The sequence below is a fragment of the Trypanosoma brucei genome, chromosome 11 (genome assembly GCF_000210295.1).
Source record: "Trypanosoma brucei gambiense DAL972 chromosome 11, complete sequence".
Classification (NCBI taxonomy): Eukaryota; Euglenozoa; class Kinetoplastea; order Trypanosomatida; family Trypanosomatidae; genus Trypanosoma; species Trypanosoma brucei.
In genome coordinates, this window is record NC_026744.1 from 1,865,158 (window position 1) to 1,888,752 (window position 23,595).

Consider the following 23,595-nt stretch of genomic DNA (forward strand, 5'->3'; position numbering starts at 1 on the left):
TAATGGCATTTTGCCGATAGAATAATTAAGTCTTGACGTTTAAACTGAAAAGATGTCTAACAAAGTTTCAAAAGGACAATATATATTTATATTCGCTTTTGGTTGATTTCGATAATAATCACTTTAATACCAACACGGACCATTGTGCCCGGTAATAGCTGTATCCTTTACATCACCACGATTTTTATCATATGTAAGAATTTTGCAACAAAAAGTACAGGGAGTATTACCCGTACAAAGTTATGGGGTCATACACAAATTTTTCCACTGACGAACTTGTCCCAGTTAAGTTTCAGTAAGCCGCATGAGTGCCTAAACCCTCCCTGTTGCCACTATCACACAGACTTAATCATACGAAGCAGAAGTGAGGTAAGTTTTCTGTGGTGTTGTGTTTACCTTTCCCCCACCCCCTCTTATCCCCTTCTTGTGATATGCCAGTCAGAGAACTAAAGAGGGGCTTCAAAGACAACCAGGCGGTTTTGTTACCACAGATTTCTTCCACAATGACAAAACACGTTTAAAGTCTTTGAGAGTAGCGACGCACGCCCGCTCACGACAAAATACAAAAAACTTTTTATAATGGCCACGGTTCTTACCCTGTATTGCATCGGAAGCTGGCAATAAAAGTACCTTCCTTAACTTTCTGACGGTTACGTAGGCCACCATCAACACTGGGGAGAAAGAGGAACCACATACACAGACACACACACACACACATACACACAAGCCACATGTATGTTTTTTCTCCTCATAGAGAATTGCGGCCAGTTTGTTAGGAAGTTCGCATCAGCAAACAACATAAGCGTATCGCCTTCCATGACCGCTGAAGAGAACACGCGCGGTCCTCAGATAATGAGTACAGAGCTACCGCCCGCGTACAAAATATACCCCACACCTCCTGTAGTCGCACACGTAGACGCGAACAAGTCCCGAACATCATCACCTGTGCTTTGCCGGTTCCCAGCGCGAGACCGCAACACCCACCAAGGCACGGCAACCGCCAACGCAACGAACCAGAAGCCGAGTTGCCGCTGAAAGCGACGCTCCCGAACGCGCCCGGCGCCGGCCGTCAGCAGTGGCATGACAGTTTCCGGTCCACGGAAGCCGGCCCCAACCCCATCCACGGGTTCCGGATTTCCGCCTCCCACCGGAGAAAACACGGCAGGCTTAACCATCCCCTGCTCCTTTTTTAATCACGTGGTGACGTGCGCGCCAAAGAACATGGGGTCGACCAGGAAAAACAGTAAACTGTGGAAGGGTGGGGAAGCTTGTAGTCATCCGCGCCCCTGGAAAGCATAACTGCCCACTGGCCGCTAAACCCAGAGCGAGACCACCGTGTTTGGGGGCCAACAAGAGGGGCGCTACTCGGGAAAGGGGGAATGCACCGCCGCCCCCACGTCGATGCTGGTACAGAAAGAGGTGAAGAACCGGGTGACGCCATGCAGCGCCGCAATGCAGGAAGGGACCGTCCCGCATGCGCGCACCCGCCTGACAACGACCGCGTCGGCATTGGCCAGAGCGTTGGGGAAACGCTGCGGTAACAACCCCCGCCAACCAGGCGCGAGGTCAAAGCATAAACAAATAGCGGAAGCCCGAAACCACCGAAAGACAAAGCCTCCGCCGATGCTACCCCGCGGTGACAGACTGCATGCTGTCTAAGTGAGCTCCGGGCCGAGGGGAAACTGAGCGAACTGCGACATGGAGCGGGAGCACCTACCATCAAATGGCCCCGAGAAATAAACGGTCTACACATTCGAAAGGGTTAGGGCTCCCGAGCGTGCATTTCAAAACCAAGCAGCCATTAACACCACAAGGCCTATCACCCCAAAGGAGGTTGGCAAATGTTTCGTCCCACCAGGGTGAGATTGCCAGGAAACAGCCCCATTTACAGGAGGGGCGCCCCCACACCCACTGCGGCCACGGGTGGCGCGGTCTTGTGGGACCTAACCTTCGATGGGGAGTCGCCAGCCCAAGACATTTCAAATTAAATAGAACACTCCACCGCAGATTCCGGGGTGTGCAGCCGCATTCCGCTGCAATATTTAAACTGCGCCGGTGGTTGCTCGCCGTCGCGCTTCAGTGAGGTGCTAAGAACGAAAACGAGAAAGGATACCTTTTCCCACCAATTCTATCCGGCCCCCATGATATCGGCCGCTCGTCCGATATTTCTTCACCTTAGACACATTTTTCGAGGGGCTGTGTTCTCAGGCCTCGATTGGCGGCGCCCTTCGTGGAAACACCAGACCAACGGAGCGACTACCGCGGTACCGCTACGGGCGCGGATGGCAATTTGTTTGTCTCCTTGCGCCCCATCCCCCACCCCATCCTTTAAGAGGCTGAAAGAAATCGGGTTCAACGCCGGAGTTCACCGACAAGTTGCGGCCCCTTCGTTGTAGGAGCGCTGGTGTTGTAATGCTCTGAGGTTTCCAAGCATTTGCTTAGGTTTTTGGGTTAGTCCCGCCCCGCTGGACGTGCACTCCGAGAGGGGGTGCCTTCCCGAAAGCGTGTTGCGGAAAGTAACCCTTTTCGCACGCCACGGGCCTTGCCCCTCGCGCTTGAGCACTGCGTCTTAACTGGAAAGGTTCCTTCAACCTTGCATGCGGCCCCACTCACCGTGGAGACATCGATTGACATTTTTGGGGGTGGGTTGGCGACGTTACGGGGGAGAGAGTCTGACCACGAAAAAAAAACTCACGGAGCCCGGTGCGAATTACGAGCGGGTCTGGAGGCGTTGTTTCCGGGCTGTCACCCATCTACGAGTGGACGCGGCAACATAAGCGCACGACTGGGATCTACAGAGGTGTGATTTGGGAATGTGGGCAGTACCGCCGACGCCCCTTGCTCGATGGAACCCAGCTGGACGAGGAGCGACCGCAACCCGAGAATGCTGCAACAAAAACCTTGGTCCAAACATTTCCTATGCGAACGATTCCCTACGACCTTTCCTGCAGTTGCCGTAGCGACGGGAACCAACAGGGAGAAGCTGGGTCCTGGCAGCCGAGTGCCCCCACCGAAACATTGAAAACGGAAGGTCCCACCGAGGCGGACGTCCCAACTTTAAGCACACAATTCGTTGTGTCTTAAGGGACCTGTCGGTGGCGCCGCACAGCGGGTGCCGACAAAGGGCTTTGAAAGACGACCCGTGATTCACACGGGGGTACGGCAGCACAGGCGGAACGGCTTTTGATGCGCGTGAAAGCGAGTACGAAGCGATGGTACAGAAGGTTTTCATCACGCGGATGGCACTTCGAGCGACCGGCCGCTGGCAAACCACCGGAAACGCTCTGCGGAAACTGGGGTTGATAAACGGAACAAAGTGCAATGAGGATAACCATCTAAGGAATTCAACCCGCACTGTAGTCGAAAGGGTGGTGTGGAAGAGGGAAGCAGCAATGGCGCCCCGTGCAGGTTGCCTGCTGTTGTTGGTTAAAGTTGCTGTTTTACGCTTTTGGAGGAGCGAGTCAGCTGCGAGAGCAGCGCTAGGCAGGCATCAGCGCACTGACGGAATCGCGGGAAAGGACCTTCACACAAAAACCAGTGGAATAGAGGGGTTGTAGTACGTTGACTCGGTTAACGGCACGGGCTCGGGAGGAGGAAGTTCCTTGCACAACCGTCGTGGAGAATGAGTAAATCATTTTTACCCAGGGGCGACGGAAGCGTCGCCCAGCTGGCGTGGAACACTTAGGTTACACCACATTGTGGGTGAAGGGTTCGTTGGGAATAGGCACACATGTGCGAAACTGACGATGTCAAAATTCACACAGTTTGGATGAAGTTGTTTGATAGCATTCTTCTGCGACAGCGGACAAAACCCGGTCAAATGCTCTATGGAATGCGGCGGAGTGCGGCGTCGATTGCGCACGTTGGGATTAAAGACTTCCACTTGGCCCCTCCACGTGGATATCACTGAGCACCAACCGCGCCGGACGCAGAGACCCGGTAAACCTAAAAACGTTTCCTCTTACTGCGCCGCAAGGCGCCTTCGTTCTCTCCACAAAATTCCCCAGGGTCTGCAGTGGTTCCGGAGAACGCGGGGAAGCGCCCTATCCTGTTTATCCGAAAAACAACAAAACCCTGTACCTTTCTTTCAGCGTTGTTCCCACGTCTTCCCCGTGGTTAACGGTCCAGCCGGGGAACATACGTAAAAAGTTGTGCCCAACTTGCTTAACTTGGCTAAAAATGTGAAGCACTTGCACCCCTTACGGAAAGAGTGTGCCACTTGATCCGCCTTCACTACTACGCGTCTTTCAACCGGGAAGCAAAAGTAGAGAAGAAAGCAAGCATTTAAGCGTCAGTGACAAGCAACACTCATTTTACAACCCTCGCCCTGTGCGGGGGTGGCATTTATAACAATGATCCGCGTTCCGTGCGACGCCTTCCAAGAGACAACTTCAATGTTTCAGTCTTCCTGACCTCACGGCGTAGTGTGAAGCAGGAGGCAAGAGGGTAAAACAAACCCCCCGCTTCACGTTCCACCGTCCCTATCGAAACATTTATGAAACAATACGAAGAAGGGGATTGCTGTTACTTAGACGAACTTTGGTCCATAGGTTTTGCTCCCACAAACTTATGGATCCAAAAAAAAAAATTGCTTCGTTTAAGGGAGATGGACGCGAAAAACAGACGGAGCCGACAGTCACAACAACACAAACATGACCAAAGCACCGTGATGAGAGCGTTCGCCGCAGCGGGCTCACACGTCCCTCGCTACACCACTGAGGCTATTATGTTGTCAAATATGACGTGCAGGGAACAACCGCAGGCGAACTGGGGCCTCCATTGCCCACGTAGTTCCAAAGGTGCTTCAAGTTGCCCACAAAGAGGGGAGGATGTGACGGAAAACGCGGGGTTCACACCTATTTTGTGCTCAGAACACAAATACACTTTGAGCATCGCCAGTTTGATCACTGGGTTGTGATGCTGGTTTCATCTCGACTTTCCTTTTCCTCCGTTCAGTTGGCGTTTGGAAAGAAGTGACAGGGGTTGCGCCGCCCACGGAAGCGGCCGCAACTCTACGTACCTCTTCTTCGGCCCCTGGCGGCTGTCGGGACCCGACAGCCGCTTTCTTCGCCGCTCGTGGCGTCTTCCCCTTTTCCTTGCTCTTGCTGCGCCGCGCTGTTGAGGCGGCGGGCCTTTCCTTTGACACCTTCGCCCTCTTCGTCGGTACGGCCCCGTCTTCTTCGCTGCCCCCTTCTCGTTTTCTCTTTCGACCCTCAGCAGTTTCTCCCGCGTGCACTGGGGGTTCGTTATTGGGTGCAGGCCGCTTATCCGCAGACGAAGGATCAGACGCGAACAGTTGTCGCCGTTCTTTCCGAACTTCCGCGAGGCAGCTGCTCAGCATCTGCCCGTCCTCTGGTTTTGCCGCTCCCAACGACACAATTTCTTCCGATTCAATGGCAAGTCCTTGCGCGTGACCCCGAGCACCTGCAACACCTCTTGAGTTTGTTTGACCGCCGCACTTAACCTGAATTCTGCCAAGTCGGTCAACGCCCTGCACCACTATGTCATCTAAAAAGCTTCCCGCACAAACCGCATCAATGTCGACGTCATGTACGAGCACATCGTCGTGAAGACCAACATCCACAAAGGCACCGAACGTTGTGACACAACGCACTACCCCCGCAAGTTTGTCCCCACATTTAATGTCTGCCGCTCTTGGGGCGCGACGGAAATGGCCGGCAAAAGGCAGTTCGGAGCGGGGATCTAAGGCCGGTGTTGCCAGTTCATGGGCCAACAGTTCAAGCGTTGCCTTACCACATCCCAGGCGCTCCGTCAGTTCCTTCAATTCATTTTCCTTCATGTCAAGAAGTTTACGCCCAATGTCGATCCGCTGTTGTCCCTTGAACAACTCGATCAGCCTCTGCACAACGGGATAGGACTCGGGGTGAATGTTAGAGCCGTCCAGTGGGTTGGTGGAATTAGGAAACCGAAAGAAACCTGCAATTTGCTTGTAAACAGTTTCAGTCATCCCTGGAACGCGACGAAGGTCTTCCCGACTCATGAGCTTTTTGGCGTGACGCGCGAGAACAATTTGGTCTACCATGCGCTTTGTCACACCCGGTATTTTTTCCATCACGTAGCGGTTTGCAACCATTGCGTTAACACCAACTGATGCTACGCACGACTCCACCACTCGATTCAATGAGCGCGTCAGTTCGACCTCACTGATGTCATGTTGGTACATACCAATGCCCATTGATCGAACCGGAACCTTTACCAGCTCACTCAACGGATCGATGACACGCCTGCCAATGCTCACCGCTCCGCGGTACATTGGGTCGAGGGTAGGAAACTCTTCCTTCGCGACATCGGAAACAGAGTAAACACTGGCGCCTGCTTCACTGACAATAGCATACTCGACGCTCAGGTTCTTCTCCTTGATGGTGGCGGCGACAACATCGGCCACGTCCCCCGAGGCAGTCCCGTTTCCGATAACAATTTTGTTAAGATTCATTTTCCCGACCGACCCACCGATATATTCTTTCATCTCATCCTTCTTCGACAAGGTGCAGCAAAAGCACGCAATAACACCGCCGTTTTCGTCTAGTGCAACACATTTAACACCCATTTTGAAGCCCGGGTCCATCGCAAGTATTCTCGCATCCCGCATTGGGCGCTGGAGGAGGATATGGCGAAGGTTGTGTGCAAAGACAGCCAGAGACTCTTTTATTGCACTCTTTTTGAGATCGCGCCGGACCGTCGCGTGCGTTCGCCGCACCACTTGTTTGCATGCCTCCTCAAGGCACTTCTGCAGAAGCTCCCCAGCTACTGAAGAAGTAGGTCTCCGCGCTCCATAAAATTTCCGACGAGCCCACGCAAAGAAAACATCCTTGTCCCTATTGCTTTCGGCCATTTTAACTTTCAACACACCCTCACTTTCGCCACGTTGCAGTGCCAGGAAATGGTGTGCACTAATCCGTTGCACCGGCCACACCTTGCCACCATACCACTCAAAATGCTTCTTATTCTTTTCAAAAGAATCGGAATTCGCTGACTTTCCCCCAGGCTCCCCAGCAAGTGCACAACTAATGGTGCCGCTCCGCCTGCACTCCGTTAGCATGATCTGCCGTACCTCATCGCAACGCTGCACCTCCTCCACCACAATTGCCCTTAGCAACTTTTCACCGTCGTCCACGCAGCGGAGACGCTGCTGCACATCGTCGATGGGATCCGTCGTATACAACAATTTTTTCGCGAGAGGTTCCAGTCCCGCCTCACGCCCCCTATGTGCCAGACCCGTCTTCTTTTCTTTAAACGGCTCCCACGCATCCTCTAGCTGGTTCAAATGAACTAGCTTCTCAAAGGTCTCTTGAAGTTCCCTCGTAAGGAGGTTACGTTTCTCCAAACTTTTTAACATGAATTCGCGGCGTCGTTGCACTTCCCGTAGCTCCTCCGCCATATCAAGCAGCTGCCGGATTGTTGTCTCGTCGAGGTAACCTGTTTCGTCACGCCGATACCGCGCAAGAAAGGGCACAGTTGAACCTTTCTTAGTCTGCTCCACAACATAACATGCAGAGCCTTGGGGTATGTTTAGCCGCTGTGAAATAATGCGGTACAAGTGTGTTTCGCTGTTGCCCGCCTTCTGTGCCTTGGTGGACATCGCGCGCAACGAAAAGGTAACCGCTAGTACTGACCTTGGGTGCGCTGGTACAATTCTTTTAACGTACCGCAGCATAATCGAGGAGGAAAGGACGTTACACGGCGGGGAGCAGATCGATCAAACAAATGACACAGGGTGCTTTCCCTCAGCCGAAGGGATACGCACAAAATACAAATGTGTGCGTGGTCGACAGCCTTAAAACTATTAATATGATCTTCCCCTGGTGTTACTTATCCGTCCTGTGGAGGCGTCCACGCCAGCCTACCCTTCAACAAACAGAGTTCACCTGCCAAGGAGGAAACGAAATAGAAACAAGAACTCCAGTGTTTGATTCCTTTGGTTTGATTTGTTTGCACGAGGATAGAACAGGGGTTAAAAGTAGCAATGAGCGCACGCAGAAACATTAGTCTTACTTCGTACAAACGGTCACCCCCCCCCCTCACACACCAGCTACACTGAGGGTTACATCGGAAAAAGTACAGCTGCGGTGCCACCAGGACACCCGGAAACCGATGGCGCGGTAGCATCTTGAGGGGAAGAGGAGGCACAGTGTTAAGAAACGCACCACAAAAAGGGGAATAATGTGCCAGTAGGATCCGGTCGCAACGTGAAACTGAAGGCGACGCCCTCCACTTCACGCCCCAGCACCTCCCTCCCCCAAATAAAAAACGTTCGGTAGGCTTGCTACACGAGGTAGGCAATCTTTAATCGCTTCGGAAATTGCAAACACACCCACACTCTCGTGGGGACCGACGGCGGAGAGTTTACACACTGCGATAACCTGCAGGTGATGGTTAAATTGAATGATGTTCAGCAGGGAATGGGGGCAGTGATGAAGTCCGGTACCGCAGTAGATATAGAGAACGTCATCGCTTTGAGAGATTTTAGGTTGTTTCCCAACTGGATCCCCTTATCCACAAGCATATTACAATTCCCCACCATTAAAGAAATGCAGAACCCACCCAATTCTGCCCTACAGACCATCTGCCGTCATGCCCAGCACGTCCAGTTGGATGATGTCTGTTCTACCGTTCAGCAGCTGACCTAAATGTGGAACGGTCCTTCCCATATCCCCATGAACAAACTCCTTCACATAGGTGCCAGCCTGAGTCTCTAAGTCCATCAGGAACCAGTGAGCATTTAACGGCACCAATTGAATATGGTGAATAACTCGGTTACGTGACTGCAACGATCGCCTATGTAGTACACGCACGGGGGTGCGTTGTTCGACAACTAGGTCACACACAGCGTTCGTTGCCTGAAAATGTCTATCTTTCTCCGGCTCAGGTATTGATCTGCTGCACCACACAACACAACGGTACCTCTTCACCTTGCTCTGCGAGTGATGAGCCATGCGGAGAAGTATACCAGCATCTGTTATGCGTAATTCTGATATTTCCACGCTTCCCTCCTCGCTGGTATTAACCACAGCTTCCAGAGATGCCAAATCCTCCGGTGACGCGCGTTCCCTGCTGGGCGATATGACTTCGAGAACGAAGGGCCGCCCACTTCCGAGCATACGTACATCCACATCTTCCCGCCCAGCGCTATGAAACTTGTACCGTCCGTAGCCGAAGACGCGTTCGGATGCCGTGCGGTGCGGATTCAGCTTTTCCACTCCGGGATGTTGTTGGTCAGCTTCCAACACCTCACGCCGGGGACGCTTCACGCTTTGGCATGCGGCATCTTTCATTGGCCCTTCCCACGGTAGGGACGTTACACCTTCGGGGAAAAAGAAGGGCAACACCGGATCGGCAATCGCTTCCTGTAGAGAGTACGAGCCAACACGTTTTCCATTAACAAACCAAGGGGACTGTGAGAGATCCCGCCTCGTTTTGCGGTAGTTTCCGATCAACATGATATTGGAGTGCTGCAGGGAACAAGCCAGTGTTGCTGGTTCACAGATCAAAAAATTGCCACTCCGTCCCACATCAGCAGCATCTCCGGTCCAACATCCAGTAGCATTCAAGTAAGGAAACACGTAGTCATATATAACACTGTACGTCAGCACCCCTTCGCTCCGGTTGCTACAGTACTGCAGTGGTACCGCAGTCCCGTTGGTAAGGTTCTTTAGTTGGTGATGCTCAGCGGCTATGTCCGCAACGAGGCCCTCGTTATCGGGGCTGTATACAAACGCCTGTTGTACCTGGGGCTCAGTTACACCGCCGTCACTTCCGGCACGACGAGTGATCTCCTGCATGTAGGCCTTATACCCAACAAGCGTCTTCACTTTGGATAACTCAGAGTGCTCACGCACAAGGTACTGCAGAACCCGCGCCCGCAGGTCACTCATGTAGAAATCCTTGAAGTTGGCGTGCTCTTCTGGCACCAACGCTGTGGGATTTGGTTTCTCATTCTCCCTTCCACTTACACCGTGAAAGATTGCAGCCACTGCCAACCACAAAAATGATACGCTCCGGTGAACACTCACATTCACGGAAAGGCGGCTCGAGTCGATGAACCTACTTGTGCGAATTGTCGCGGCCACAACTGGGGCGTGGACGGCATCCAAAAACTGGTAAAGTCCCAAGCACGCACAGCAGAGACTATTCCTCTCATCGGCCGCCGTAGTGCTCTCTCCGTTATCTTCTGCCTTTCGAAAGTACCGCAGAGCACTCTCCGCCGTTTCGTAAACAATTGAAAAGCGTGGGTGATACGTTTCGTCGAGGAGCCTACCGTTCCCACAGTGGTCAGAGCGCGTCTGTACTGGGGGCTGCGGTGGAGGTACCTGATGCATGATCGACATCCGAAGGGCACATGAGTGACACAGCACATTTTTTTGTGTCATATGGGTGTCAGAAACCTCAGCGCTACGGGTAGTTTTGGGTGTTGATAGCCAGTAAAAAAAAAAAAAGCAATATCACCCCATAGTGATGGTGAAGTGGAAATATAAAAAAAAATGAAAAGAGAACAGGGTATATCCGAGCGGGATAGCCACCATGGAAAGCAAGTGTTACTAAGTGATCTGTCAAAGGGCTTTTCACCTGAACAGAAATATTTAAAAAAAATACGAACATATACTACTCACCGTATGCTTGGACTAAATCGCGGTACAAGCCACCCAAAAAAATAGTCAGCTACCTCCTCGGTAGGCGGTGAGCGAAGCGCTCACATGCTGTCAGAGTGATAGAATGGTAAAAATAAAAAAGTAAAAGATGGAGTAGTTGATTGACGTTTTTCCCTTTTCTTTTTTTCTAATTCGCACTCGTGCGTCTGCTTCGCCTTTCGATCCTTGTTCCTTTAAGAATGGATCAGGTCGATAGGGAGAAATGTTAAATTTAGTAGTAATCAGAAAGGTGGGAGACACTAAAATTAAAAGCTAATAAAAGAAAAAAAAATAAGAATGATAGCAGGAACGGTAACTATTGTAATGACGAGCCCGACTCAGGTGGCTCCCACCACCCTTGGGTTAGGCACCCGTTTTCGTGCCCGTGTTTGTTCGTGCCACAATAACGCACGACAGAATCCATCCACTACAGCATACGGCTCAAATGTTTTGTGGACACGTTTGTGTGCACGTTTACTACCATCTCCCCTTTCTTCGATAGGTCCCTATTATCTACGTGTGTGTCACGGTTGCCTTTGTTGGTGTCGTTGAGGTAAATGAGCGCAGGCTTGCCGTGGTAAAACAAAAACACCGTTCCCCCTCCTCCCTCCACCAGCCTCCCATCACACAGTCATATGTACTGAAGGCGAGCTCAAAGCCTTCCTTGATTCACTCTGAAGTCCTTCCACTCAGTAGTAAGTTGGAAATAGTGCGCTCCGGCGTTGCTTAGTCCCAGTTGCGCCGGTTGTTTGTCTGTTTTTTTCGCCGCGGAGACGTGTGCCTTCAGGGCATTCGACTCAGGAAAGGAAGCTTAACGGTCGGTCAACACAGCCGTGCGTCTCAGTGGTTATTCTCTTCCTATGTGTAGGCCCCCCTCCGTATTTAACAATGGTATGAGATCCTCGATATGCCTGACACTACTGTTTTTCATCCTCGCTCAGAGTGCCTGTTACTATTCTCCCGTAGAAGTCCTCTTTCCGCACCAGTTGGCAATAGACAAGCGAAATGACCATTACAACCCCAAGTACTGAGAGGTTTACGATAACCGACTGCGTACTTTCCACCATACCCAGGACGATGAGTCCAGCGAAAAGTATCATTGGAATAATAAGCAAGTACAGTAGCTTCCCCTCAAAAGGAGCTCTGAACGGCCGCTTGAGATGCGGATGGCGGTGGCGTATGACCAGGAAGGCAATAAAGATCATAAGCACCCTCAACCCGTAGAGCACTTGATCAACCTTCACGAGCGGTCCAAATTCGAGGAAGACGCCGAACAATGCGCTTAATACTGCATTTAGGGTTAGGGTCCAATGATAAGTGCCGAAACGCTTGTTCCGTTTATACAAGGCCCGATTAATCGGCCCGGGAAATGCTTCCGTGTAGGCAACACCTGCGATGATTTGTGTTGTTGTGCAGAAAGAAGAGAGCAGTAAGGCATGTGCAGACAGCGCGCTAGCAACAACCATAAATACCCTTAGTGGCACACCTCCCACACTGAAGGCGACGTCCGACCAGAAACCTGTTACCCACTGTGACAAATCAGGTAGACCTTCTCGTATGCTTGCTCCAGTGAGTATCGGGGGAATGTACGTAAGGTAGGCAAGTCCCAGAAGAGGCGCAAGCGCGCGGATGAAGGTTCGTCGAGGTGCCTTGGTCTGTTCAATAACCGTGGCGGCTTGCTCCAGCCCACAAAGGTTCCACGAGGTAGTTGTTATGAATGTCGCCCAATCAATAGATGGGGGAATGTAGCTTATCGCCGGCCAGTTGAGGTAAAAATTTCTCTTGATCATATGCATCGAAAATAACGTCAAAAACGGTGCGACCGTCACAATAGAGAGTGCAATACTCAATTTTCCAACAGCCTGAACTCCCACCATGTTCAACGTGTACGTCACCAGCACCATGCCCAACCGAAGCAGTTTACTGATCGTGTCAGAACAAGGGACTGCAGTGCACACGTACTCAGATATGAGCACGGTATAAAGTGCATTGTCGATGAAAATAAGCAGGAAAGTCAGTAATACCATCGCGAAGTAAACAACACGATGGAATGAAACGTTGTACCACATTAAGAAGGCAGCGTTCGACGGTATGGCTGTTGCCAATTCCGCAACGACGATAGTCGTTGGCGCTGCCATGAGTAGGGGAACCAGAACAATAGAAATGATACCAAGCAGTGGCCCTCCCCCGAGGACAGTTTCTTCAATAGCGTAAGCCCCAGAAGTAGTATACGCGTACATCAACCCCATGAGCATTGGTACTGAAAGACTCCTCTTTGGAGCCCCTTTATCCAGGATGAATTGTTGCTCTCCGTCATTTGTCTGTCCTTCGACATCGGCCGAGGACTCAATTGGAGAGGCAGTTTCTTGTCGTTGACGAAAGATGTGGTAACGAGGGTGTTCGAAGTATTGATGTTCGTCCACGAATCCATCCCCAGCCATTTACCCTCTTACTCTTGGACGAAATCAAACCTTAACCCTTGGTTTCAGTTGTGTTCAGGACCTTTCTTCTACGGGGGAAAAGAGCATGATACGAACAATGGAGCACCTACAGCAAGCAAACTTTTCAGAGATAACCACAAACTAGTTGCTTTGTGCTTTTGATATCGGGTGACAATCAACAGATAACTTAGGTACCGAAGTATCGCCCCTCCGGACAGTGTTCCCACTGACCCGGGAACGCAGACACACACACGCACAAATACACACAAACACAAACACGTTAAACAGCGCCGTGTGCCGACATGTGTCCCACGTGAAAGTGCTTCCGAACTATTTTGCATGGCAAATCGGCGGTTATGTGTACCGTCTAGTCCCGCTGTAACGACGTCGCATTGGAAGAGATGCCAGTGCACATCACAGAACTTCTCATTCCATTAGATCGTACACTTTCCTGCGGGCTCAGTGGTGCGCACCCTCTGCTTCTGCAGTGAAACGCTGCCGGTGTGTGTGTGTGTGTGTGTGTGTGTGTGTGTGTGTGTGTGTGTGTGTGTGTGTGTGTGTGTGTGTGTGTGTGTTTGGGGAAGAGGTGAGTGAGAAACAAGAGGGAACAGGAGTCATTTGATCCACGTCACGGCCTTTTGCCTTTGCTCAACCACGCCTCAGTGAAGAGAAATCAAATACAAAGTTCCACCCTCTCGATTCTAGCAAGGACAGCAAGCAGAGGGGCGGGAGTTGCAACCACACCGGCTGCCAGCAGTTAAACTCCACGTGGCAGCTGACAATACCCCATTATTTTCCATTTGTGAAGGGGAAGCTGGACGGCCGAGAGCACCACGTTCCACCCATGTAGAAAAATGTGCAATAGCTCGTTTGAAGCACAAAAAGTGACCCCAGAATGAGCGCACCCTCAGATTCTTCGGGCGTTCACATACACAGAAGCGTTCCCACAACTTTTGTTCGCATACAGTGCGCTTTGCACCTGCGGAAACCATCGGCCAAACACGTCGGTTTAGCACGCTGACAGCAGACACACCTTGTGATCACACGCGATTTCAGAAAAACACGACCGCTGATCCCTAAGCATTCGCTCCTGATAGAAAGGGATGTTGAAGTAATTCAGCAGCCGTCGGTCTTTCAGTAGAATTCTTCAGAAGACACAAGGTAACAAAATCCTTCAGTTTGTCAGAATAGCTCTGCCCAGAGCCCTGGTCAAATTCGTCCAAGACGGGACCGAAAGAGTTGGACGAGGATTGCCGATAGCCGTGCAATATCATTGACGGGATCTGCAACTCCAGAGGAGTCCACGGCAACCTCCCGGTTGATAGCTGGTACGTCAGCACGCCCACAGACCAGATGTCATTGGTGTATAGAAAGGGAATACCCCGGCAACTTTCAGGGGACATGTAAGGTGCCGTACCATATATACCTTCCCGTCTGCCCACCTCTTCTTTCTTGACCGTTTTCCATTCTTCCAAGCCACTCCCTTCCAAACAGCGTAGGCAAGGGCACATACAATCCACGTCCGACAACTTGTATCGCACCTCCCCGGCGCCCGCGCCCCCAAACAGGAGTATATTCTGGGGTTTAACGTCATTGTGTACTGCGCCAACAACGTCATGCATGTATTGCAGCGTACGGAGAACATCTAGGAGAACTGTCCGAACAACGCTGTCATTCAGCCTCTCCCTGCGCTTCAGGAGGGCATCCAAGGTCCCGCCGGAAGCGAGCTCCAACGCGGCGTACATGTCGATTCTTCCATCCTTCGTGCCATTTGCTGGAAAAAGCCCGGTGTAATAGCATCGAACAAATCCGGGGTGTGCGATACTGTGCCACAAACGCACAATGGCTATCAACCTATCAATCTCCTCAGCTCTGGTCAGTTGCAGCCGAGTTGCCTTCACAGCGACATGGTGTTCCTTCCAGCCATCAGTGGGTCTGGAGATAGTTCCGAGATACACAACTGAATTTGCTCCCTTCCCCAGAAGCTTAAACTGATGCTTCACAACAACAAGCTGTGACTCATCCCTAAACTCAAATGCCGCTACGGATGTTTCCGGTGTCTCGGAGGGTGTGGTGACCTTTACTTCTTCCACTTTGAACAGCGGGAAGAGGGACTCCTCCTCATCCTGTGCGCCTTCCTCTGCTCCCGTGGGGTGCGCGTCCACTCGTTCTTGCGGCAGTTCACACACCCCTTCGGGAGGTTCGGCACATGCTTGGGGAAGCTCTAGGAGCCGGGCTTTCACCTCCTGTAGCCGGCGCTCTAGTTCAACAAATCCCGTCGCACCATCGTCTCGTTCCATTTTTTAGTCATTCCACTAGGATTACGCGTGAAGAAAGGAAAAGGCAGCGTACATGCACATTCCAATACTTATATTCGGACGATATGACTTCGAGGTTGCGGTGCAGCCTTAACTTATTTGTAACCCCTTAGCACAGAAGCATTTGTGTGTGCCCTCAGCTCGTTCGTTTGAGAATAAAGGTGGAAACTGGACTGAAAAAAAAATCCACATTACAATACAGGCCAGTCAGCTGGCCCACCATCTTCTTCAGCGCAACCGAACGTTACGACATATGGTCGCTTGCCTCTGCGAATAGAAAGCCATCTGTTTCGGGCCCGCCTTTCCAATGAAGAGCGGCCTGCACTCAACAGCCAGCCATGTCGCACTGCATCCCGATGGGCACGCCCGAAGTGGGTATCTGGAAACTACAGCGTTGATACGGACGCCAGTGTAGGACAAAGAGAGTGTTTACCGCCCTGTACAGTCAGTTGGGGCTGCGGCCCGTGATTTTTCAGCGTTCGAGCCAAATGACCTGCGTCGACCGGTTAGGTCACATCCTAAGCAATACTGTCGCATAAGTGGGACGGATTCGCACCACACATCACCGTTATAAACGTATAGCTCCCCCTCACCGTTGACGAGATGTTACCCTCGGCACAGAGAAAGAGCTGGGGTTGTGCGCAGCACCCTAATACTCAACAACAAATTATCCTTCACGACGAAAGCACAGGCAGCTAGACAGCGGTCGAAACTATCACATCCAAGCCTATACAAATCATCGCACCACCGCTTCGCACAACACACTTACGCGGACATATTGTGTTAACGCACTCAGGGACGACCTCCATCGTGTACCGTCCGGGAGACGGCGCTATGTCGCACCCGTAATGCTGTGGGAAATATCGCAAAAAGCTCGACCTAAAACAGTTAAGTTCGATGTACACGGAAGGAGGTGCCTGATAACTGACTCCCAACCCTTCATGTCCCTCCGCTCCAGTAGCTAGAAACCACGAGAATCGGTGGTAATGATTGCTGGTCGGCTCCCTCGCCTCAACGTATGAGTCAAGGAAAATCAAAAAGTACAGGCTTTGTTTGACAGGTGCAGGTGAGAGATTAGACAGTGAACATCGCAAACAAAGTGCCAACGGTGAATGTGAAACCCCACAGGGGCTGCGAGCGATCTGATTATGTGGCACACGCGCAACCACAGGGAAAGTTGTTTTGTACTCGGTACTGATTACCACAAGAATAACGATATTTGTAACACTCCGTAATTTCCTATAAAACAGAAGCAAGGGGGAATGGGGAAGTGAGAAGAAATGCTTTTTTTCTTTTTTAAAACCACGCAACCAGCACACTACTTTGCGGAAACTAGCGTAGGAGAGGGGACCCTCACGACAGCCCCTTCCTGGGAGAAAATTTATTCTTTTCCCAGCGGAAATATTTCCCTAACCCTAACCCCACCACATTAAGCATATCCTTATCTCGGTACCCCTTCGCGATCAGTCAACCCATCGCCGCGCGCCAGACATGTTTGGTACCTTCCATCCTTCCTGATGCTGCCAAAAATGATGTGGTGTTCCACCCGAGTTGTTGTAGAAGAAATGCTTTGGGGTGCCAGGAGGTACCTCCTTCATCAACGGAAGGGGAATCCCAAAGAAGAGATCATACACGACACACGCCACAAAGGTAAAAATTGGTGCTCGGTAGAAAAGCCACTCAAAAGGAATTTGAAAAGGCCATCCAAGGGCATGCTTAGTCAGGTAAAACCCACCGGCAGTGGGTGCAGTAGAAATCTGTTTGGGTGCCTCCCGATAGGGAAACGTTCGCTTTGGAACGCCATGAGGATATAGTGCCTTCACATCAAATCCGCTAAATCTCAACCCCGAACGACTGACCATGGTTAATCTACAGCACGAAGTGTTGTAGCCTAACTAAGCGGGAAACCTAGTGCATGTATAAGAAAACGTTAACAAGATAAACAATGGCATTAACTTAGGAATTGTGCAAAGTTCGAAGAGCCACAAGGTTAGCCACACGTGGCCGCCGCACAAGCGAAAAAACATAGCGCTTAGTCTCTGTGATCCTATACATGGTACGACCCCCGCAAGCTGTTACAAAGCTCTCCATAGGCATTTTCGTGCAACAAGAAATCCCTCTGCAGCACCTGTTAATGCCTATCTGCAAGGAAGCGTCGGCCCCTAATAGCTTTCAATACCTCCACTCTGAGATTCAGTACGGCCTGCAGGGACTCTGCGCACTGAATTGGTTCTGCTTCACCACACGCAACAAGTTGCGGCCTGGCGTTAATGATTTCTGAAGTTAACCTGAACTCTTCTTCAGCTCTGTTTATGTCTTTCTGCAGAAGAAAACAGCTTCCCAAATTCAGGGGCAGCCATGGGTCGTATTTGAGCTTGTCGGTGCCCTCCGCCATCAAACTCTGAAAATCCACAATAGCAGCCTTAAGGAGTTCCTCTTCGTATGCCCGTTGGTCCACTGCTGCTAGTTCACCAAGCACCTCCGACTTCACATCATCCAAAGATTTCAGAGCTGGCAGAACAACAGAGGCGCCGTCACAACGTTTTGTGGCAGCAGGCTGGGAACTTTCCTCATCGTCATACTTCCAACTAGACTCAACAATACGCAGTGCAAGACATGCCCGACGCAGCTGAGCATAGTGGTACTCCTCCTTCACCCTCAGAGCGGATGAGTAAGCTTGCAATGCCTCCTTTAATAGGCCTTGCTCTTCATATGCCCTTCCTAGGTTAGCCCACGCGTAGTAATTGGCTTCGTTCAATCGTATCGCCGTTTTAAAGTCATTAACGCACTGATTGAACTCCGAAGAAAGGAGACGAAGACCAGGTACACGTGTGCTCAAGATACATAAGCCTCTGTGATTATATGCGTGGTCATTGTCAGGCTCTACATTGATAATTGAACTGTAATCTACGAAGGCGGAAGACCAATTTGATGAAGCCACGTAGCTTGCTGCACGTGCCTCCATAGCTCTAATATTTAGTGGATCTTTCTCCAGGCACTGGGAATAACGCTCGATTGCTTTTTCATATTCCTCTTGACCACGAAGGCACTCCCCGAGTAGGAAATAAGCAACTGTGTTTTCCTCGTATATCTCTATCGCTGCCTCCAAAGCTACCATTGCCTTTACATAATTCGGTTGTGCGTTCCTACCTGTCGGTTCCAGCAATGAGAGGCCTTCGTCGCACTTTTCGTGAGAAGATTTTATCCGAGCTTCTAACAGCTTTCTCTCCTTCCGCCTGGCTCTCCGCTCCTTACTCGACTTCGAGCGCTTTGCCATTGTATAATTTCTGGTGAGGTGGGAGAGACATTCAAAATAAAAGGGGGACATTGGCTCAAAACACAGAGAGACGTACACATTTTCATATACAATAATTCAGTGCGGAAGATGTCCGTTAGAGTGGGTTTTTGCGATCCCCTAAGGAAAAGCCACCACGAGTTTGCACTCATGCGCTTACGTAACGAAAGTTAATGTGCTAAAACGAAAGGGGAAAAATCTACAAAACTTTAGCGAAACCTTTAGATGTTAAAACACACAGATGCATGTAAAAAAAAAAATAACGCTAATTAGAATTATTAATCCCTGTTAAGGTCATTGTTTTGTGTCGGAACTACACCCGCTTGTGCGTTACCCTCTTTGCGAAATGCAATCGCCCTCATTGCAAGCAGGTAGTCTTTCTCGCCGGACGAAATTGTTTTATTGAAGCCACGGTCATTATCCAAAATCCCTTGGAATGTTGAGCAAGCCTCGGGAACAACAACAAGTCCACACTCCCGCCCTACAGCAACGAGAAAATCAACCGGAACGACGTTGACTTTTTTGAAATGACCCTTCCGCACCGAAAGCAGAAAGTGATTTCCCACCCTTGGTAAGAAATCTGCGGCCCACTCAATCGCAAAAACACCGTTACCAAAACTGCCTTTAGCAAATAATGGCTCAACATCGAAGAAGCAACCTATAAATACCCCACCGGGAATTAGGGCATTGGCCACGCTTTCGATAAGCCGCATCGCGGTGTACTCTGTTCCGAATGCATGATGAAATCCGGCAAACGCAGTTATGACATGAAATTGTCTTGGGTGGATCTTCGTCAAGTGGTGACTCCAAAAGTTTGCAGAGAACACATCGGCACAGATAACGTCATAAAATGACATCTCTGTCATTTCATGGCGTAATGAAGAAATGAGCTCGCTCGCAGCATCCACGACACTCGACTTCAAATCGAAACCAATGTACCGAGCCGTTTTGTTCCTTATCCATTTTCTTAAAAGGTATCCCCCACAGCAAATCTCAAGCACGTCATTCGTGGCCACCTTAGGAGTTATTATATCTATGAGTAAAGATGCGCACCGGGTTAAGACATGGGTTGCAAACGATGCATTTTCCGGTGGGGGGGCCAAATATCCAATTTCTGCTTTCAAGTTAGTAGCAGAAAATGTGCCCCAACAGTTATCACAATAGAAGTGTTGGTTTAGGGTGTCATTCTTTCCCATAACACAGAACCGACCACAGTATAGACAATCCCCATGGCCTGTTTCGCTCCAGCACTTTTTGCACCAATACGCCATGTGCTTCACGTTCATTCTTCCTACGTCACTTACGTTATGACACCTTCCACACCTGTATTTGGCAGCGTCAAGTAGCCACAGCATTTCCTTATGCGTCAATCCAGGCACATGAACAAGTCTCTCAACGATGTCGAACGTATCTGGCTGGTACCCCATATCCAGACCACGGCCCCGAAGCAACTCCCACCAATGAGAACCATCGTCACTTCGCTTTAGGACGCATTCGATGACGGAGCCGCTCCTAAGCTCGGGGGCAGAGTCCCATATATAGTCAACATATTCATTGTTATAAGACATGGTATTCTTACCGCTGTCAGCCACAAGAAGCCACGCCCGTTTTACATCTCCACTCTCTGGATGGACATTTTCAACGTCACCAACAATAAACACCGCAGTTGTCGAGGATGTAGGGATCCAGCTATAAACCGAGGTATCTTTCTCTTTGCAGTTGGTAACGTGAGGCACAAAAACTAAGCCCAATGTTGGATGTCCTGCCGGTGGGTTTCTAAGTAAGCGCTCAGCCTGAGTTGAAACGGTATATATTGTCCGGACAATGGCAACCCGATTGGGGCTCGTGTGTGGACGGCTTGCGTAATTGTCAAGCAAACACTTTTCCACGTAAAACCACCGCTCTGGAAAGGGTAGCTCTCGCACGTCAGCTTCTTCAAAAGATAGAATATCCTCCACTATTATGACATAATCCAGGTAACTTCGGTAGGAAGAAGCAACGACAGCAGAAAAAACGCTATTTTTCGCCCTTCCACCCAGCCCCCGAAAGTAATCTGGAAGTGCAGAAATGCTTCCCGTCTTAACGTCTACACAAAAAACATCCCCCTCGCTATTTGTAATCAGTAGTACATTTGCTCCCACGGTCTTACTCCGTACATAGTACGGGTATTTGGAAAATTCTTCTGCTGCCGCAGCAAACGTCATTCTGTTGAGTGGGACTGGGACACAATTAACAGGAAGCCACTTCTCCGCTATTTTGTGAGCGTATTCGTATTGAGCAAACGTAATGGACCTTCTGAAGTGCTGGGGAACATAACCAAAGCAAGTGCTCGACATGTCGAATGACCGACCCGCAGCCAGCACATAGTTTAGCGTCGCATTCAAAAACCAACCGTCTGCTTCCGTGCACAGCGTCACACCAAATTCCTTTCGCAACGTTGTATCGCTCACACAAACACCCGAAACGCTGGCTGCCGTATCATCACACAGATCCCCAACGAATGCCAGCATATCAAACACTGGACAAACTAACGTCCCTACGTGGTGAGAATAATCGATATTAATGTTAACATGAACAACAGTTGGCTTCGGCCAGTCATTTTGTTCCTTCAGAAGTGACAAAAAATGTGTTTCGTATTCTTTTAAACTTGATAATGTACGTGAAACATCACGTGGATACAAAGAAACAAAAAATGACCGATCAGGCTTGCCATCTGATAGCAACTTCTTGCTTGCATCATCCCCTATCGAGACAACCACGGTGAGAGGAACTTGCATGCTACAAGCAAATGATGCTACGGCATTTACCTCTGTAATACGGAGGGGATGAAAGTTAATTCCCAATAGAGCCGTCTGGAAAAAGTGAACATCTTCCGGTTGCGGGATGATTATCGACACAAAAAAGTAGTGGCGGTGGGTGCCAGCGTATCGCCTACTTGATGATGTTCCACAGAAAGATCCCACGTAACCCACCGCCAAAACCCGAGGATCCTCTCGAAGTGTCCAGAAGTAGTCGTCCCAAGCAGCTTTCAGCTGAGGTGCAACCTCAGCACCGCACTCCTTAGGAACCTCAACACGAACCAGAAAACCAGGTGCCGCGCTAATGGCACATATGTCGGACACAGTGCCTGTAAGTGACAAAATGGAGCGGGATAGTAGAATTCCAGTTGGTGCCTCGGTGCCAGAACAATATCCAGCATTCTTTACATTACTGAAGAATGTGGTAGTAAATACTTGTAAAGCATCATCGCCTGGGCCTCCGTGGGAATAACTACAGAGTAACCTCTTCGTTAAGAGTTGAAATAATCCACTTGTTTCTTCGGATTCTTTCGTAGCATCATATTTTCTGATGGTTGGTAACATTAAAAGATACCGGTAAAAATTGCTCCTGTGCGGTGCTCCGTGATCTCCAGCGGCTTGGGGGACGAAGGACCTGGCATTTGCGTTCAACATTGCTACCGCTTACTTACTTTCCCCTTTTAAACTTATCCACTCCGATCTAACCTTTGATTTAAAAAAAAAAAACCGACACCGTTATCGTTTTCCCCTTACTAACAGTATGAAGGTAAAGAAAGTGGACTGCATAATTTTGAAATAACGCGGCGACGAAAACGAACAAGCTCCCAATATATAATGGATATTCATCACAAGGAGGAGAAATTGTACCCAGATGTAAGCAGCAGTCAATGTCCACGAGCGCAAGGGCAGCAACTACCTGTCCTTTAAATAATGAGGATCTGCGTGTACTCTTCGGCGGCAAGGGAGCAAGCACAGCTCCGACACACCAAGGGAATAGCTCGCATAACCGGTTACGTGCGCTAGTGTACTGCCCAAGGTAGGCAGAGTTTTCCACACAGAAAAAAAGAGTATGGGCTTAGAATAACCTCACCGTGGGGTGACTTAGGGAAATCAGGAGGCACCACAAACACCGACAAAACTTCGCTTATTTACTCGGCCGCAAGGCGCACAAGACCACCACTAGCCCAACCGTTGAAGTGGATCAAGCCAACTCAAGAGTCTTGAATAGCGAAACAAGCAACGTAGCCATAACACGAGCAGTTTCTTTCGCCGCCGCTCCGGGAGAAGGGTATAAAGTAGCCGCAGTAAAAACCCGACACTGGCAAAACCAGAGACGCATCCCCGGCTTCTGCAAACCTTAAAGGGAGATCGAAGGGTGCGGGGCGTAGAAATCCAGCACATACATATACGACCACCCACCTGTACCCCGACTCACAAGCGGTCCGAAACATCACAACGTCGCGCTCTGCTGTCCTGAACACTCGGTAACACACACTCCCCCGCCAACGAATACCCACCCCGCGCGAGTCAACCACCGCACCAACTCACACAATGAAGCAGCAGCAACGCGCTTCCAGGTCAGCCAATCGGTGGGCACGCGGTCCCTCAGAACACACCCATCACCCCAAATACGCTGGCCACACGGAGCTGCACCACTCGGACGCTCACTCAGCACCGAAACGGCCGCACCAAGAATGCGTAGATTTTTGTTTGTTACTGCGCGCGTTTTGGAAGTGCGCACAGGGGGTCCGTCTCTGGAGTCAGTATCTCAGTAAAGAATCGGCTGTACGGGCTTCGGGGAGTTGAAACCACCGCCCTTCCACCTCAACACAAGCCTGGTGCTGAAGCAAGCTGCTGGCGCTCGACTTTCCCCTTCTATCGCAGGTTAGTGAACTCAGGCAGCGGCACCAAGGATGGAAAAGAAGCAACATCTTCCCCCTTTCTTCAAAATGTATTCCTTCAGGGATCGACAACTTGCCACGCTGCAGATCCTGCGGGTCAAACGGACGGTGAATAAAGGAAAGTGGGATATACTTCCCTAACGGACTTTGTTGTCTGGCCCCTTTTTCGCCCATCTTTTTCGATTTTTTTTTTTTT

At 50.4% G+C, this 23,595-nt stretch overlaps 10 protein-coding genes across 10 annotated transcripts; 2 read left to right on the forward strand and 8 right to left on the reverse strand.

Annotated features, from left to right (window-relative positions):
* Nucleotides 1–845: 845 nt before the first annotated feature.
* On the reverse strand, nt 846–1,175 carry TbgDal_XI7540 (T. brucei spp.-specific protein; the record flags this gene model as incomplete). The annotated part of the gene is made up of 1 exon (XM_011781598.1): nt 846–1,175. One exon carries the CDS (start codon nt 1,173–1,175, stop codon nt 846–848), a length of 330 nt encoding a protein of 109 aa, XP_011779900.1.
* Nucleotides 1,176–3,212: 2,037 nt separating this feature from the next.
* On the forward strand, nt 3,213–3,557 carry TbgDal_XI7550 (hypothetical protein, unlikely; the record flags this gene model as incomplete). The annotated part of the gene is made up of 1 exon (XM_011781599.1): nt 3,213–3,557. One exon carries the CDS (start codon nt 3,213–3,215, stop codon nt 3,555–3,557), a length of 345 nt encoding a protein of 114 aa, XP_011779901.1.
* A 270-nt stretch (nt 3,558–3,827) lies between these two features.
* Nucleotides 3,828–4,145, forward strand: TbgDal_XI7560 (hypothetical protein, unlikely; the record flags this gene model as incomplete). Its single annotated transcript, XM_011781600.1, has 1 exon — nt 3,828–4,145. One exon carries the CDS (start codon nt 3,828–3,830, stop codon nt 4,143–4,145), a length of 318 nt encoding a protein of 105 aa, XP_011779902.1.
* A 722-nt stretch (nt 4,146–4,867) lies between these two features.
* TbgDal_XI7570 (hypothetical protein, conserved) lies at nt 4,868–7,675 on the reverse strand (the record flags this gene model as incomplete). Its single annotated transcript, XM_011781601.1, has 1 exon — nt 4,868–7,675. The coding sequence occupies one exon, from the start codon at nt 7,673–7,675 to the stop codon at nt 4,868–4,870; it is 2,808 nt and encodes a 935-aa protein (XP_011779903.1).
* An 898-nt stretch (nt 7,676–8,573) lies between these two features.
* On the reverse strand, nt 8,574–10,388 carry TbgDal_XI7580 (hypothetical protein, conserved; the record flags this gene model as incomplete). The annotated part of the gene is made up of 1 exon (XM_011781602.1): nt 8,574–10,388. The coding sequence occupies one exon, from the start codon at nt 10,386–10,388 to the stop codon at nt 8,574–8,576; it is 1,815 nt and encodes a 604-aa protein (XP_011779904.1).
* Nucleotides 10,389–11,563: 1,175 nt separating this feature from the next.
* TbgDal_XI7590 (amino acid permease/transporter, putative) lies at nt 11,564–13,087 on the reverse strand (the record flags this gene model as incomplete). Its single annotated transcript, XM_011781603.1, has 1 exon — nt 11,564–13,087. The coding sequence occupies one exon, from the start codon at nt 13,085–13,087 to the stop codon at nt 11,564–11,566; it is 1,524 nt and encodes a 507-aa protein (XP_011779905.1).
* Nucleotides 13,088–14,163: 1,076 nt separating this feature from the next.
* On the reverse strand, nt 14,164–15,387 carry TbgDal_XI7600 (protein kinase, putative; the record flags this gene model as incomplete). Its single annotated transcript, XM_011781604.1, has 1 exon — nt 14,164–15,387. One exon carries the CDS (start codon nt 15,385–15,387, stop codon nt 14,164–14,166), a length of 1,224 nt encoding a protein of 407 aa, XP_011779906.1.
* Nucleotides 15,388–16,868: 1,481 nt separating this feature from the next.
* Nucleotides 16,869–17,267, reverse strand: TbgDal_XI7610 (hypothetical protein, conserved; the record flags this gene model as incomplete). Its single annotated transcript, XM_011781605.1, has 1 exon — nt 16,869–17,267. The coding sequence occupies one exon, from the start codon at nt 17,265–17,267 to the stop codon at nt 16,869–16,871; it is 399 nt and encodes a 132-aa protein (XP_011779907.1).
* Nucleotides 17,268–17,536: 269 nt separating this feature from the next.
* Nucleotides 17,537–18,733, reverse strand: TbgDal_XI7620 (hypothetical protein, conserved; the record flags this gene model as incomplete). The annotated part of the gene is made up of 1 exon (XM_011781606.1): nt 17,537–18,733. The coding sequence occupies one exon, from the start codon at nt 18,731–18,733 to the stop codon at nt 17,537–17,539; it is 1,197 nt and encodes a 398-aa protein (XP_011779908.1).
* Nucleotides 18,734–18,978: 245 nt separating this feature from the next.
* On the reverse strand, nt 18,979–22,152 carry TbgDal_XI7630 (hypothetical protein, conserved; the record flags this gene model as incomplete). Its single annotated transcript, XM_011781607.1, has 1 exon — nt 18,979–22,152. One exon carries the CDS (start codon nt 22,150–22,152, stop codon nt 18,979–18,981), a length of 3,174 nt encoding a protein of 1,057 aa, XP_011779909.1.
* Between the last annotated feature and the right edge of the window lie 1,443 nt (nt 22,153–23,595).